This window comes from Aedes albopictus, chromosome 2 (assembly GCF_035046485.1).
Source record: "Aedes albopictus strain Foshan chromosome 2, AalbF5, whole genome shotgun sequence".
Lineage (NCBI taxonomy): Eukaryota > Metazoa > Arthropoda > Insecta > Diptera > Culicidae > Aedes > Aedes albopictus.
In genome coordinates, this window is record NC_085137.1 from 470,477,473 (window position 1) to 470,492,515 (window position 15,043).

At 40.0% G+C, this 15,043-nt stretch overlaps 2 protein-coding genes across 3 annotated transcripts in view; one reads left to right on the plus strand and one right to left on the minus strand.

Moving 5' to 3' along the window:
• LOC109418093 (uncharacterized) overlaps positions 1–1,355 on the minus strand; it is a 34,441-nt gene extending 33,086 nt beyond the window's left edge. Inside the window, exon 1 of the mRNA XM_019692277.3 lies at positions 676–1,355. Coding sequence (XP_019547822.2) covers positions 676–769 — 94 coding nt within the window. The 5' untranslated portion in view covers positions 770–1,355. The remainder of the gene's footprint in view (positions 1–675) is intronic.
• Positions 1,356–10,513: 9,158 nt separating this feature from the next.
• LOC109418091 (2-oxoisovalerate dehydrogenase subunit beta, mitochondrial) lies at positions 10,514–13,172 on the plus strand. 2 transcript variants are annotated; one of them, XM_029870878.2, is made up of 3 exons: positions 10,514–10,662; positions 10,961–11,851; positions 12,702–13,172. In XM_029870878.2, the coding sequence occupies exons 2-3, from the start codon at positions 10,976–10,978 to the stop codon at positions 12,927–12,929; spliced, it is 1,104 nt and encodes a 367-aa protein (XP_029726738.1). In that variant the 5' UTR covers positions 10,514–10,662; positions 10,961–10,975; the 3' UTR covers positions 12,930–13,172. The 2 variants fall into 2 exon arrangements, with proteins under 2 accessions (XP_029726738.1, XP_029726739.1); XM_029870879.2 differs by lacking the exon at positions 10,514–10,662 and adding an exon at positions 10,755–10,893.
• The last annotated feature ends 1,871 nt before the right edge of the window (positions 13,173–15,043 follow it).

The following is a 15,043-nucleotide window of genomic DNA, read 5'->3' on the forward strand; positions in this document are numbered from 1 at the left end:
GACAACCTATTTTAAAATTAATTTGAAGTTAGTGTAGGAGCGATTTGTTGAATTAATGATGCCATTTTAAAAATAGGTAAATACAAATATAAATTACTCGTCATTGGATTTTATATGTACTGGGCATGGATAAATCTAAATGGTTTTATTCTGAAGAGGAAAATACGTCCTGGTGAGGGTTCCGGTTATAAACAGTTTTCCTTTCGAAAGTACTGTGCCTCAAGATAGCGAAGGATACTATGCTCTTGCTTTCCTCGTAGGAGGTGAAAGTTAGAACTTAAAACAACACTAGCTAGGATGGATACTGCCTATAATCGCCTATAAGTCCCATATTTGCTGGGTTTCCTTAGCATATGAGACAGTTATGCGATCATAGGTAAATATAATGGGTGGGAGTAAACAAAACTAAACAACCCTGGCAGCCAGGATGGATCTTTCATAAACAGCATTGCCCCACAATGCCCCACGCACCTGCAAATAAAATTTAGCACGATTCACGAATCACGACCAACACCAAGCAAGCGATGATTTTCAACCAAACCTGAGAACCTGCCAGCAACAAGGGAAAGGGAACTCGCTCGTTCGTCGTCAAAACAAAAGCGCAGCCTGCAGGTTGACACATTGTCAGACTACTTCGAGGGGGGAATGCAATTTTTCAGCTGATTGGCCACCTACCTTCACAGCATCGGACCAGCTCCACTCGGCCCAGGTTTCCGGAATCGAACTTGGAGTAAAACGTATAGCCAGCGCACTCAAAATTATCAACCATTTTCTTTTTCGAATTTCTTCATTCCTTTCCCAACAAAACGAAAACACTGCCGTCCGACTCTCGGGGCTTTGCTACTGCTGCTTCCAGCTCCAGCTTGTTAGCCAGCCAGCCAGCCAGCAGCGAGTCACATCCGACACCGACTCCCTTTTTTCACTCTGCTGAACTGCTGCACTCCAACACACTCTCACAACAGCGCACTTTGCTTTCTTCCGGAGGAGCACCCCAAATTTGGAACAAACGCACGGTTTTCCAACCAATTTTGGATTTGCCAGAAAACACTCCCGACGACCGACCGAGGAGGAACACTCGCCGTCCGATCCCGATCACCGATTTCCCCACAAAACACCACCAGGAAAAATCTTCTGCCCAAAATTTAATTTTCCTTTCTTTTCTCACCCTTTTTGCACACACTGATCAGAGATCTGCTGCTGTAGAAGGTGCCAACACAAAAATATTACGTCACGTTATACGCTGCAGCACAGTGCAAAGCATACACTCAAACTTCTTTCCGTGCCGAACTGCGCTTTTGTTCCCGGAGGTTCGCTGTTGTCCGACCGCCGATCGCGAGAGTTTGCGTTGAACTGAAGCTGAAGCTGACTGAAAGCTGAAAACTCTCTCGCCGTCGCCGCCGCCGCATCAGAAAAACCGAGCTGGAACTGTGGAATGAGTTGAAAGTGAAACAGGGTTCGGAAGGGTAGCCTATAAAAGCTGTTACCCACACTTAAAAACAAAATTTTTGTCAAAATGCACACTACCCTGATAAAAAATATCATAAAAATACAATAAATTTTATTGTTACATCACCATTTTTTCGAAAAATATTCACCATTAAACATATTGTAATTTGCACAGCACACTCACCAACACCCCTATTGTTCAATACCATTCGGCGAATGGTAAATGGCAGTTTTACAATAAAAAATGGTGGTCGTTATGTATCTTAACCACAGACAAACAGACATACACTCAGAAACATAACAAATCACACAAAGTTTTAAAGTTATACATTTTTCGTTTTACTGCAGTTTACACGTAGGCCTGATTAACAATTATACTAGCACCGTCTGAAAAGTTAAACTGAGCAAGAATTTTAAAGAAATAGTTTTACATGAGTGTAAAGTGAGAAGTAATGACGTCTTCGTGTTGGAATTTAACAAAGTTTTCAAAGTTTGTGAAACTCATCAGTTTTTCTATAATTTTCCATTCAACGTTAGCAAAGTATATTTTAATCAGTTCTTAGTCGGACGAAGAATTATCAGTTGTATCAAGCTTGAGTGAATTCGGAGCAGCGGGATATTTTTGTTTCCTGGGAAAAGTTCCGTACGTGCGTCTGTGCGTCCGTCCAAAATACCATCACGATTTTCCACCCTCGCTAGTCCCGGCAATAGAGTGAACAACTGCAGAATGTGTATCCTTACAACTCCCGGCATCGCTCAAGGTAAAATTAAGCATCCAACGATTGTTCCAATCCCTTAAATCAAGCCTTTCAAACTTAATTTTCAGATTTATTCCACGACGTTCAGAGTGACGATGGGTAGGACGATTCCCGATTCCTGGTCCTGCTTATTTTCGGTGCTGGTTTTAGTGTTTGCAATAGTAAGAAGTATGAAATTAAGTGTAATTTTATTATAAAAGCCAATAAATTGAAACAAGTACGCGATTTTGTTTATTTATTTTTGTAAATTAATCATAACCCCAAAATATTTCAATAAATTTCATGCTATGTCAATCCGTATTCTCGTATGTTATACTGAAATACAATCAAATCGAAGTTATACTAGGCCCAGTTTAACTTGCACATAAACTGAGTCTAGGGTCAACCAGGAAAAAATGATTTAGTATAGGATTTAATCTATTTAGTTTAGATTTTTTTCTGAGTGTACTACTCAAATCGCAATCATCGCACGATTTAACAGTCATTTTGAAAATATAGTGTGGTTCGGACTGTGCTCGCTTGTGTCATGGTGGCGCTGCTGTGCCTACATCACCTCTCAATTTCGGAGAGAAATGAACGCGACGCCGATCAATGTTTACATAAAATGACTCAATCATGAACCCAGGGGGTGAGAAACTCGGCACAATGTGCCGGGCACACTTTCGGCACACTTGCTGACACAAGCTGGCACTTTTTTTAGATTGGCTGTCATAAAACTGGCATCACTTCTCCGTGTTTTCCTTCTCAACAAAAAAATAAAAATGAACGACAAAACCACACTTTGATACACAAAACACGACTGTGATGGAAGTTGCTCTTGTATTTTCATGTAATGTTAAACCACAGACAAACAGACGTAACACTCTTCAAAACGGCTTGGCACATGCATTTAACGATCAATTCAAATTTCATTCGATTTCCGCGATCCTTCCACCAGAGGCGCTAGTGTTCGATCGCTTTGACGTTTGCCAGTGTACACGTTGCTGAATGATGCAAACGAAAGTTACAGGCGATTTGTGTAGTAGTGTGCGTGTTAGCAAACGTCAAATCAAAATCCATCATGGCAGACAGTGTCTCGCGCGGTTATACCAACAGGTGGCAGTGTGCTCATGAAAAAGCCACCGGGCAAAAGTTTTTGATGAATTTCCTTCAAGAGTTACGTCTGTTTGTCTGTGGTTAAACCTTGTTAAACGATTACACTTAAACAAAGGGGTCTTCTAGGGCTTTCAGAGTGGTTTCGTACTTGGTTTAGATCCGCCCGGAAGATGCCATCGAATGTATTTTAATAATAAACATCTTATAGTATACCCAAGTAACCACGAAGCCGAATATAAGTGCATCAATTTTGCCATATATTTATATTTAAAATTGTGTAAATAATGCTGCATTACTTTAAATACCTCATTGAAGCAATATTAAAGTCGAAAAGGGCCCCACTAAAATTAAATTAGTGCCACATATTGCTGCACGTTGACAGCCATTGCTAAAGTGACATAAATGCTTGTGCTGTACATTTGCATTTGCACATGCTTAATACGTGCAACACGAAAAACCAAAACAAAAATCTATTTTTAGCACCGTTTCGTTATCAACGGTACTAATGCCCCCCACATGAATGTTTTAACCATTTTTTTTTTTGTTGCCAGGTCGGGAGTCGAACCAGAAGTGTTGAAGACCGCTTGATGAGTACCATACGCGCTGGTGCTGTGGACCGTTTCTGCTGCAGTGATAACAGCCGATATTTCATTAACTAAAAGGAAACTGTTCTTCTGCCTCAACCATTTCAGTAGAGGTCAAAACGACTATGGCATATGTAATTACAGGGATTCGTAATCACATTCTGATAAATCGCTGATGAATACATAATGCATTCTAGAAGATATTTAATCAATTTAAGAAAATTAAAACACCTTTCGTACAATGCTCATAATATTATGCTAATTGTGGTTTCCATCATAATTGGCATGCGATAGCAGTCAACAGAAAAGAGAAAAGGTCATCTCTAAAAAGGGGTTTCTGAAGAAAGTCGTCGATCGGTGATTCAAACGAGGATTAAGTTGGTCGGGAGTCGAACCAGAAGTGTTGAAGACCGCTATAGTTGACCATGAAGTTGTTAACTTTTCTTGATTTCATTTGTTCATTGTGTACCATTAGAGTCAAGCTTTTATAATTGTATTGTTAGAGCAACCTTTGCTAGTTTGTACATTGCATTTATACAGTTTTTGCAGTGTTGAATTATTGAATTATCGTATATCACCTTTTAATGCACCCTAATGTAAAGAAAAAATGTAATGCATCAATACATTGATAATGCCAATCTAAAGGTATATTGCATGAGAAGTGTGGAATTACTGCATTTCGCATTGCAAAGGTTGAAATTCAGTCTAATTCGTGCAATGATATAATGCTTGTGGTTACTTGGGTACTGTCCTCTAATGATGATAACATAATAGATTTATTGAATAACGAATCAAATAATGAACAATAAAGCAAGTAAATACTACACAAAATCACTTCAAATAAAACACGTACAAACTCAACGTGAGTTTAATCAAAATATACGTGCTTTTTCGGTGAAGTAATTTGTATGCAATAAACCCATGCTTTATTGCTTTTTATTTAATAAAAGTAATACTTTTTGATTGACAAATATTAACACATTAAATTGTATTTATTATATCTCGACAATTTAGTCATTATATGTCCAGCACCCATATAAAATGGAGAGAAATTTTCAAGAAATAACATTCGAAGCTTTCCATAATGCGTGGGTGAATTCCTTCCCCGGAAGGTCACATTGATCCGTTTATCGGCAGCGATTCCATAAATCCAAGTCAGGTAGTAGTTTAACTGGTGCTTAAGGTGGGCCAGTTGGATGTGCGAGCCATATAGGTACTGCTGGGATGGTTGGTCGTTGGTCTCTCTTCGAAACAATAGCTGCAGCCGGAGCGATTCAGGAACATCAATTATTGCTTCAGGATGCGGTCGGTGACTGCGTGCGGTGCAAATTTATGTAGTTCTTTGGTTTGGGAGATGGTTGACTGCGATGTCGCTGTTCTTGGTATGGTATTTGAATCCAAAAAATTAAAGAATCGGTCAAGGAATTGGTAAACGCAATCATGCAATATTGACGAATGTTCAAATCTTACCTTCCTGGAAGCCGGCAGCACCCAAGACAGAAGCGGTGGTTATAAAACTGGTTTCCCAGAAAAGCTTTCCGGTTCACGACGAAGGCCAACTTTCCGCAGGTTTTCCGTATAGATTCCAACCACGAGTTATGGGCAATTATGAAGGACTCTGGTTACGGAATCCACCATCACTTTCTCTGCCACAAAATGGATACAGGCCACATCACAAAACATTTTTGGCTATTACTGAACACAAAACGAAAACCAAAACAAACGCGTAGTTGCCAGATATATAAAAAAGTCGCAAGTCAACTGACAGCATGACTGCCAGTACGGCGGCACACTTCGGCACATCGCCGGCACATTGGCACAAAATGAAGTGTGCCGAGTTTCTCACCCCCTGCATGAACCTTTATTCATGTTTTATGAATGGATGACGCCTCGGGGGAGTCGTCACCTGCAAAATTGTTACATTGAGCCGAGGGAAACAACACCTTCAAATGAATGCTTCGGATTGAGCATTATAGAGGGTGCTAGTGAGATGCCAAACGATGTTTTTGAAGCAATTTTCTTCTAAGTAATGTGTCTGTTTGTCTGTGTCTTAACCATAAAATTTTGAGAAAATTTTCATACATTTTTTCGCGAAAAACAGTAGAATGTATTGTATTTTTATAAGACATTGTTAGGGCATTTTTCAAAAGAAAACAATATATCCTAATGTTTTTCATTGTTCTCACAATACAAATACAATAAATTGAATGAGGTCAAATGAATCGTTGTTACAATAAAAATACAATAATATTTGTTGTTATTTGTAAGCAGTTTTCGCTTATGAAAACCCATAGAATTTATATTTCCCGCATTAACGAGCACTAAATGCCGCCAGAATGATATGCACATTTTATGATAAGAATCAAACACTCTGATGTCTGGTATGTATTGCTTGGCAGCTGTTGATAAGATCTATCATCAATCTTTTCAAATAACTGCCAAATATCACTAGGCAGACCCACGGGGGTGATCACTCTAATAATATTGAGAAATTTTAAATATATTTAATCAAATTTCATAAATATGTATGCTATAAAATTTCTGCCACTGAACTGAAATATCATTAAATAATCACAGTAGTCACTGAAATCCAACATTTTTTCAATTGTTTGTATCTGTCATTGTCGAAGTCGACAATTATCTTAAGTATTATTTCTACGCTTTTCTTCGATTTTCTTACAATATTTTATCATTTAAGGGAAAAGATTTTGATGTTGCTGCCCAAGTGCTGCTTACAATCGCCAGGAACTGTAACGATTTAAAAAAATGGACAAAAGGCAGGTCGTTCCTTGAAATCTGCTAAATTCCCACCGCTGTTGTCCCAGAAAACTTTGTCTTGTGGCCCTTTGTGACCGAATCGTGGACCGAATATTGGCATGAAATCGAAAAACCTTTATATTCACATTATGACTTTTAAATTTTCGAAAAATTTCACTTTGAACTACAAGATTAAAAGTTATGTATAAAATATATGTTATTGTGTTGTAAGTGATACAAAATAGTATTTCATGTTTTACGGATTAATCTAACTGGAATATCGATGTGTGAGGAAACTTGAGTATTTTATTGACTCAGGCGAATTGCTTTAGTCATTTTATATCTTGAAAAGTACAGCAAAACGGGGACATATCGGATTGCAATTTGGTGCTCTGATTAGCGGTAGTGCTGTTTCGACGTTGTACCGAGAAAACTGGATTGATACCGTAGGGTATATTGGGTGATTGGTGAGGATACTGCGAGGCTGCCTAATTGTCTACTCTAATTGTCCACAAACTGGTATATATGTATGGTTTAAACAGCCTTGGTCGCAGAATACTGGACGTTCATTGTTACCGATGTACCGCGGCACGAAATACCCCCTCAGACGTCTTCACAAATCGTTTAAAATCATATTTATACAATTTTGTTTCTCCCTTTCATACCATGGCAATGTTTTGATGGTTTCATACCAATCAATTATTTACTTCAGAGGATTGAAACCTGCATATAACTAGCTTGGTTTCCTATGGTAAAGAATCGATTCCAGGCTCCAAAGAGCATCACATCGAACCCCCAATTTAAGCTCTAATTATTTATATCCTTAAACTCTGTAGGGTAAATTATTGTGTGAAATTTTCACTGGAACAAGGAAAAAAAGAACTTGGGTTATTTCAATGGTATTTTTTCTTTGACAGACAAATAAACAAATTGGGACAAGACTAAGTCAAAGTTTGCTTTGACCAAAATTTCAGTTCAAGTACACTTTTATAGCATTGAAACAAAGCTATAAATTTAAATATATTTAATCGTATGCATACTCATATTAAATATTATTATTGAAGTGATCACCCCCGTGGGCAGACCTCAGGTCATATGATCCATACCATAAATCGTACAAGCTCAAATCGGTCCACTCAGAAATGTGTAACGACCACTCATTTGTGCATATTTTCCAGACCACACTAAATTTGTGCAAAGCGACCTTACACATTTTTGTGTTGATGCCTGAGAATGAAAACAGTCTGTGTAACTGTCACACATCGAAACGTTTGCAGACTGATTTGAAGAATGTGTGAAGGTTACACATTCAGAAAACGCTTCCCTTTGCTTCAAAAATATATGAAAGCGATATTAAAATTGATTTTAGAGCTCGCTGTGGAGCTCGAGAATGCCGAAAATTATCGCTTTCTTGCGGCTTTCCTGCCAAAGTTTCGAAGTTCGCACATCATCCTGTGTGTACTATGCAGGAGACCCGATATCCAAGAATAGAAGGTAGTAATAATCCAGCAGCACAGAGCACACAACGATATACTTATGGGCAATCAATCTACCAATAATGATTTACATGCAATTTAGCACAAAATAATTGTGCTTCTACTGCCGGGCAGCCAAAAAACAGCTCATCAGCGCTCGTCAATCAGTAGCCACAATAGCAGTTAACTCAATTTTGTAAAAAAAAAATATCTTCTTCAAGCGTTTGTCAATAGCAGACGGCTTGCACAAAAATGAGTAAGGACCCATCAACTCATAGAATGAGCTTGCCTTGCACATTTTTTTCACACATTCTGCCGGCTTTGCAAGCGATGACGAAAAATGTGTGAGGCGAGGTGTGAGGATTACACATCCAGTGTGCAGAATTATTTAAGCGTGTTCTCAATGGTAGTTTGTATTTACTAGATTCATTTAATTTATTGGAAAACAACAGGAAATTGTTCATCTTTTTCTTGTCGTAATGTCCTCACTTGGATAAACCTGCTTTTCAGCAAGTGATCTAAGTACTTCCTCAGGTTTTAATAGACAGCTGCCCTTGCCAATATCTACTGTACTCAAATTTAAAACGAACGCGAAAAAAAAATATGTCAAGTGATTTTGTATTTGATTATACAGAATAGAATAACATGATCCAAGCAACAAGAATATGTATTGTTATTAATTTGTGACGAATTGTTTTTAAGTGTAATTAAGAAATAAACTCTTTTTTTTTTATTTAGGATAGCCATTTTCTTATTCTTCTTGAGTGGTTATCCTCTCTTTCACTAAATATAGATTCAGGGTGACGATGGGTATTATCGGCAGGTTTGTTCTCTTCGTCATGAGGAATTTTTGTTGGCCAAATTTCATGAAACTTGGTCGTACAGTCGAACCTCCATGAGTCGATGTTCCTTGACTCGATATCGACTCATGGAGGTAAATTTTTCCATACTAAAAAATAATTTCTGGGTTACTATGATGGTCCCTCCAAAAAGCTTCCCAAAAGATTTTTGTTCCACTACTCGATATTTCCTTGAGTCGATGGTCCCTTCAATATCGACTCATGGAGGTTTTACTGTATAATTCAGCTTGGCTGGGAAGGATTTGAGGCCAACTTTGAGTTCAACAGCCTTCATGGAGATTGATCACAGCAGGCACTGCGCGCGGACGTGCATTCAATTTTTTCTGTCACCGTGTTTTTCGTTCTCGTGAATTTTTAAATTTGTTACCCCCGTTGGTTTGACCTCATCTAATCTGAACACTTTTTAATTTGACCCCCTCTAATTTGCAATGTTTCAAAAGTCATTCTGCTTATGGAACGGGGTGAAACGGAACGCAGAATCAAAACAAAACAGCAAAAAGGGTTACCATCGGTGTGCTTTTCGATGCCCACAGGGTTACTAGAAGTTCAAATTAGAAAATGAACCTCGTTGGTTTGCATGAGGTGTCGTTCAAACCAACGGGGGTAGGGCCCATATAGCCGAGGCGATAAACGCACGAGTATTCAGCATGACCATGCTGAGGGTGACGGGTTCGATTCCCGGTCGGTCCAGGATCTTTTCGTAAAGGAAATTTCCTTGACTTCCTTGGGCATTGAGTATCTTCGTGCCTACCACACGATATACACATGCAAAATGGTCATTGGCAGAGGAAGCTCTCAGTTAATAACTGTGGAAGTGCTCATAGAACACTAAGCTGAGAAGCAGGCTTTGTCCCAGTGAGGACGTTACGCCAAGAAGAGGAGGAGGCTCGTCATGATGTTGACGATGGATTGTTGGCGATCAGGATTGACGTGCAGCCGTTGCAGCATCTTTTTGACGATCATCAGACAAACCGGTGAGATCTTTTTGATTTGCTTTGATTTATATTACACACTTGTAAGTAAATTTTTTTGGTTAACATGTGTCAACATGACAAATTTTCGTCAAGGAAAGCACCCCATTAAACCCTATCCAATTTCCAACTCCAGATATCTATGAAGTGGGCCAAGTTCTTGGACATATTCTGAGTAGATATCTAATCAACATTTCTTCCCCATCCCCGCTGACCGTAAGGACCTGGCCAGGTGTCGAGAGCTCGTTTAATGAAAGGTTTGTGAAATCCCAGGCAACTTTTCTGGCGCATTAAACGTCTCTATCGACAGCCACCCCAGGATGTGTACGGTCGGCTATGCTATGCTATGCTATGCTAATTAAGAAATAAACTCTTTTTTAATAAAAAGTTCATGAGAACTTTGCAGGCACTTTTCCAAATGTATAAAAACAACTCACTTTTTTTACTAATAGTAACTTTAAATTGTTTACGTTCTGGGGATAGGCCCTTTTCAAATGTAACGCGAGATTTTATAGTTTCGAAAGGTAAACCCAGTTTTCCCCACCGCACAGCGAAACGTCACCGAATTGTCAAATTAAGTGGGTACAATTGCAGTATGTGGAACGCTGTGAAACGGAACATACAAAAATCGCAATCTCTCGCGCGAACTTGACAACAAACTTACGAAAACTTGCTGCTGCTGGGTGCTGTTGTTCTTGTGAATCGGTTTATTACGTGTAAGTTTAAACTACTTTTAGAATAATTTATACTAGTGTGAATCGCTTCAAACCTTCTGCGAAATATGGCGAGTAAAATTTGCTAAAATTGTTTTGTTCCACACGGACGGCGTGGATGTTTGTAAAATTGCCAACGACAAAATTTAATCGAAATTACATAACAAAAAATCCTGCGTCACCTCTTTCTTGGCATTAATCGTTGAACGTTATCAGATCCTTGCCAATTTAAAAGTAGCGTTCCGTCTTGCCTCCAAGTGAAAGTGTAAACCCAGTTGACCTCGACATTCTTTGTTCACAGGGAAGCTGCTGTAAAATGAGTCTGCTCAAGCTTACCGGTTCGGCGTTGACCAGGACGGTGGCTGCTCCAATGGTGACCGCCACGCGGGCTTCGTCACACTTTGTTTACACACCGGACGCAAAGGCCCCGATCGAGGGCCCCACCAAGAAGATGAACATGTTCCAGGCAATCAACAACGCGATGGATATCGCCATGGAGCGGGACAGCTCGGCGCTGGTGTTCGGAGAGGATGTCGCATTCGGTGGGGTTTTCCGCTGCTCGATGGGTCTGCAGCAGAAGTATGGGCGGGATCGCGTTTTCAATACGCCTCTGTGCGAGCAGGGCATTGCCGGGTTTGCGATCGGAGTGGCCAATACCGGAGCGACCGCGATCGCTGAGATGCAATTCGCGGACTATATCTTCCCAGCGTTCGATCAGATTGTGAATGAAGCGGCTAAGTATCGGTACAGGAGCGGGAACCTGTTCGATTGTGGATCGTTAACGTTCCGAGCGCCTAGCGGAGCGGTCGGACACGGAGCTTGCTATCATTCGCAGAGTCCCGAGGCGTACTTTGCACATACCCCCGGATTGAAGGTGGTGGTCCCACGAGGACCCAACAAGGCTAAGGGACTTCTGCTGGCGTGCATCAAGGAAAAGGATCCTTGTATCGTTTTTGAACCGAAGACCCTCTATCGGGCGGCGGTGGAGGAAGTTCCAGAAGCCGCCTTCGAATCTCCTCTGGGGAAAGCGGATGTCCTGCGAGCCGGAAACGATATGACCCTGATTGGATGGGGAACGCAGATCCATGTGCTCACTGAGGTTGCTGATATGGCGAAGAAACAGTACGGCGTCAACTGCGAGGTGATCGATCTGGTGTCGATTCTGCCCTGGGACAAGGAAACCGTTTGTAATGTGAGTATTGGGTTGGGTTGGAAGGCATTTTGACATAGGACTACGGTTTATTTTTATTTGTCTTGTCTCATACTGATTTATTGTATGGAAAAACTCCGTTGTGTGCATTAATTGTATGAATGCACGATCCAATGTATGCCCCTACAATTCAGTGCTTAAACGGATATTCCAGTTTATATTTATTTATTTTTACTCATGTATTGAAGAATTGATAATTCCGGTGCATTTAGAAAACTTGTTAATCAAATCAACAATTAGATCGATTCGTTTCTGAACGTCAATGCCGAGACGTGCCAACTCTGCACTAAAGGTAATCTTCCATTTAGCTTCACAACTCTCATGTAAAATTTGCTGAATGGGAGTGGGTGGATCGTCCTTCAGTATCTGCTGACAATATCGGTATTGTTCGTTGAGGCGGGATCCAGTTTTGACGATATCCTCTATTAGATCAACCACACTTTGAAAATTAGAGTTTTCCAAAGTGTGCTGGAGATCCTGCAATGACAGAATTCGATTTTTATAAATTCACGGATTACACTCCTAAGTGCTGACTTACTGATAGGCATTGTACCACGGATTGTTTTTCGATGAAATTACTTATGGCAGCACCACTGCAAACCACTAGAACTGAAATTAAAAATGCAGTCTTCATGATTGCTCTTCTGCCTTAAAAGGCTCTGCATATTTCCATTTATACTATCTGAATTTCGAAAATTTGTCCTTGCCATTTCCCTTATCAACATAATAACTCAACCCCACTACTTCAGAACCATGTTCCAGTCAAGTACCGTTTCGCTTCCTCGCAAATAAACTCTGACCTTGTTTCCCCACCGTTATCGACTACTTTCAGTCGGCGAAGAAAACCGGCCGGGTACTGATCGCCCACGAAGCCCCATTAACGTGCGGATTTGGAGCAGAGCTGGCCGCTACCATCCAGGAGGAGTGCTTCCTCCATTTGGAGGCCCCTATCTCGCGGGTCACCGGCTGGGACACCCCCTTCCCGCATGTGTTCGAACCGTTCTACATCCCGGACAAGTTCCGATGCCTGGCCGGAATTAAGAAGCTGATTGACTACTGAGCAAACCCGGTGGTAGGTGTCTATCCGTTACGTTGTCTTCCGGTTTTTGGGGCTACGCCCTCTAGTTAGCTGTGACGCACTCCAATCTGATTCAGAATCGAGAAACTTGATGCATTTATTAGCTTTTAGGATGAAGGAGATAATTGATCGTACTGTGTCTTTACAGATAATGTAATTCTGTAGCCATAAAAAATAATGTGCTCTCAGGTTGCAAAGTAAATGTGCCTTATTTACAGATTCGAACCCGATTGTGATAAAAGTTAATTAATCCGAAAGCCATTCCTCTGGATTGATTTTATACTGACTCATAATGATTCTTTCTGAAACAATTCTTTTTTTATGTGTCGCAAACTGATGCCAATGGCACTAGGAGACCTTCAAAACGCCGGGTAGGGATGGAATTTTTCCTGTACTACTGCAGAAGCGTATAGAAATCTTAACACCTATCTTAACCAAGTGGTTCCGATGAAGCTTATTATTAAGCCGTATTCCTACAGCTGTCACTTCATAGAAGTTTATCATCCATGAAGTTGAAATTAATGGAAAAACTACTAGACGAGTATATCAAATCGTCATATTTAGCCAAAATCAATTTGCATAACAAAAGGGGAAACCCTTCAGTAACAGCAATTCACTTGCTGCGTTCCTTGATATTGAAAGAGCGTTCTATAACACATCTTACAATTCAATGAGGAATACTATGTCAAGACGTGGTTTTGACAGATGCATTGGTGATTGATGATTGGATTAGAGAAATGTTATGAAAAGGAGAGATATCATCTATCCTTGGCATATCATGTATTACCGTTAGAGTTGTTAAAGGGTGCCCAACTGCCCATAAGGAGGCATGCTATAACCTGTACTGTGGTATTTGATAGTTGATGATCTCCTCATAAAACTGGAAGAACAGGGCTTCGAAATAATTGGCTTCGCTGATGACATCCCAAGTAACAATTTTGATTTTATCGAAGTTTTTTTTAGCGATTCAAACCCTAACAATAAAACCATTCATGCCGACTTGAAAGTCATCTCGAGCTCTTATATGCCACCAAAAGCCCACGTTCTGGCTAGTTGGCCCAATCTTATTATGATCTACAGGACTTCGAATGCATACCGGCTTAGGATTTTGGGTTGTATCATAGTTTTATCGTATCCCCGATACAACCTTCTAAATAAAACCATCTTCTGACTTGTCAAATACTTGTTTTGTTTATTTTTCACTATCAATGTTCGATCGTCAGAAAATAAATAATGCTTGGTTATTTATCCAGCCATAAATTGGAAAGATGCCGATCTGGAATTCAGGTTTGTTTTCCTATTTAATACAGCTGCCTATAATCGCATAATTGTAACATTTGCATGTTTTGCTGTTATTTTCATTTTCATTTTTCATTTTGCAGCATTTGGTGGGGCAATGAGAGCGCAAGTCAGTCCAAAGCCGATGATAAGGAGGGGTAATGGCTGAATAGTCTTTGCTGACCACATAAACGCCATGGGATAGGAAAAGGGTATTTTGGTGTGGGATTAGGGTGTTGGTGCAGACTTGACGATATCAATGCTATTCAGATGCAAAATAATTTTAAGGCTCAATAGTGAATCGCATACCTTCCAAAACCAAAAAACAATAATCCACAAAATACCAAGCAAGTCATAGAAAGAAAAAGCGCCCGATTGTTTATTTTGTCAATTATAACGAACGGAAACTTCTACCCTTTCCGACTCGCCAGTCACCCCGGAAAAAATGTCCCTTCAGTTCTGGAAAATATATTATCCCCAATTAAGCCTTTAATCGAATTGTCCGCGTGGTCTTGTAGTACCCTTGCTAGGTAAGAATCAGTCATTGCCATACATATTAAATGCTAGACATGACCCCATGGATAGCATTTGCATATGTAAAAGCTTTGCTGATGTGACTTTCCTATTAGGCAATTCTCTCATCTCATGTTTGTCTTCAAAACCTTATCAAGCTTAGAAAATTGAAGTTGATAAACAATACATTACAAGGTTCGAATTCCCATAGAATGAGATCATTCATTCGCACTACAACACCATAGGAGATAATACCACATTGGCTGATTACAGTACAAATGTGAAAAATCTCCCTTTTCCCCCTA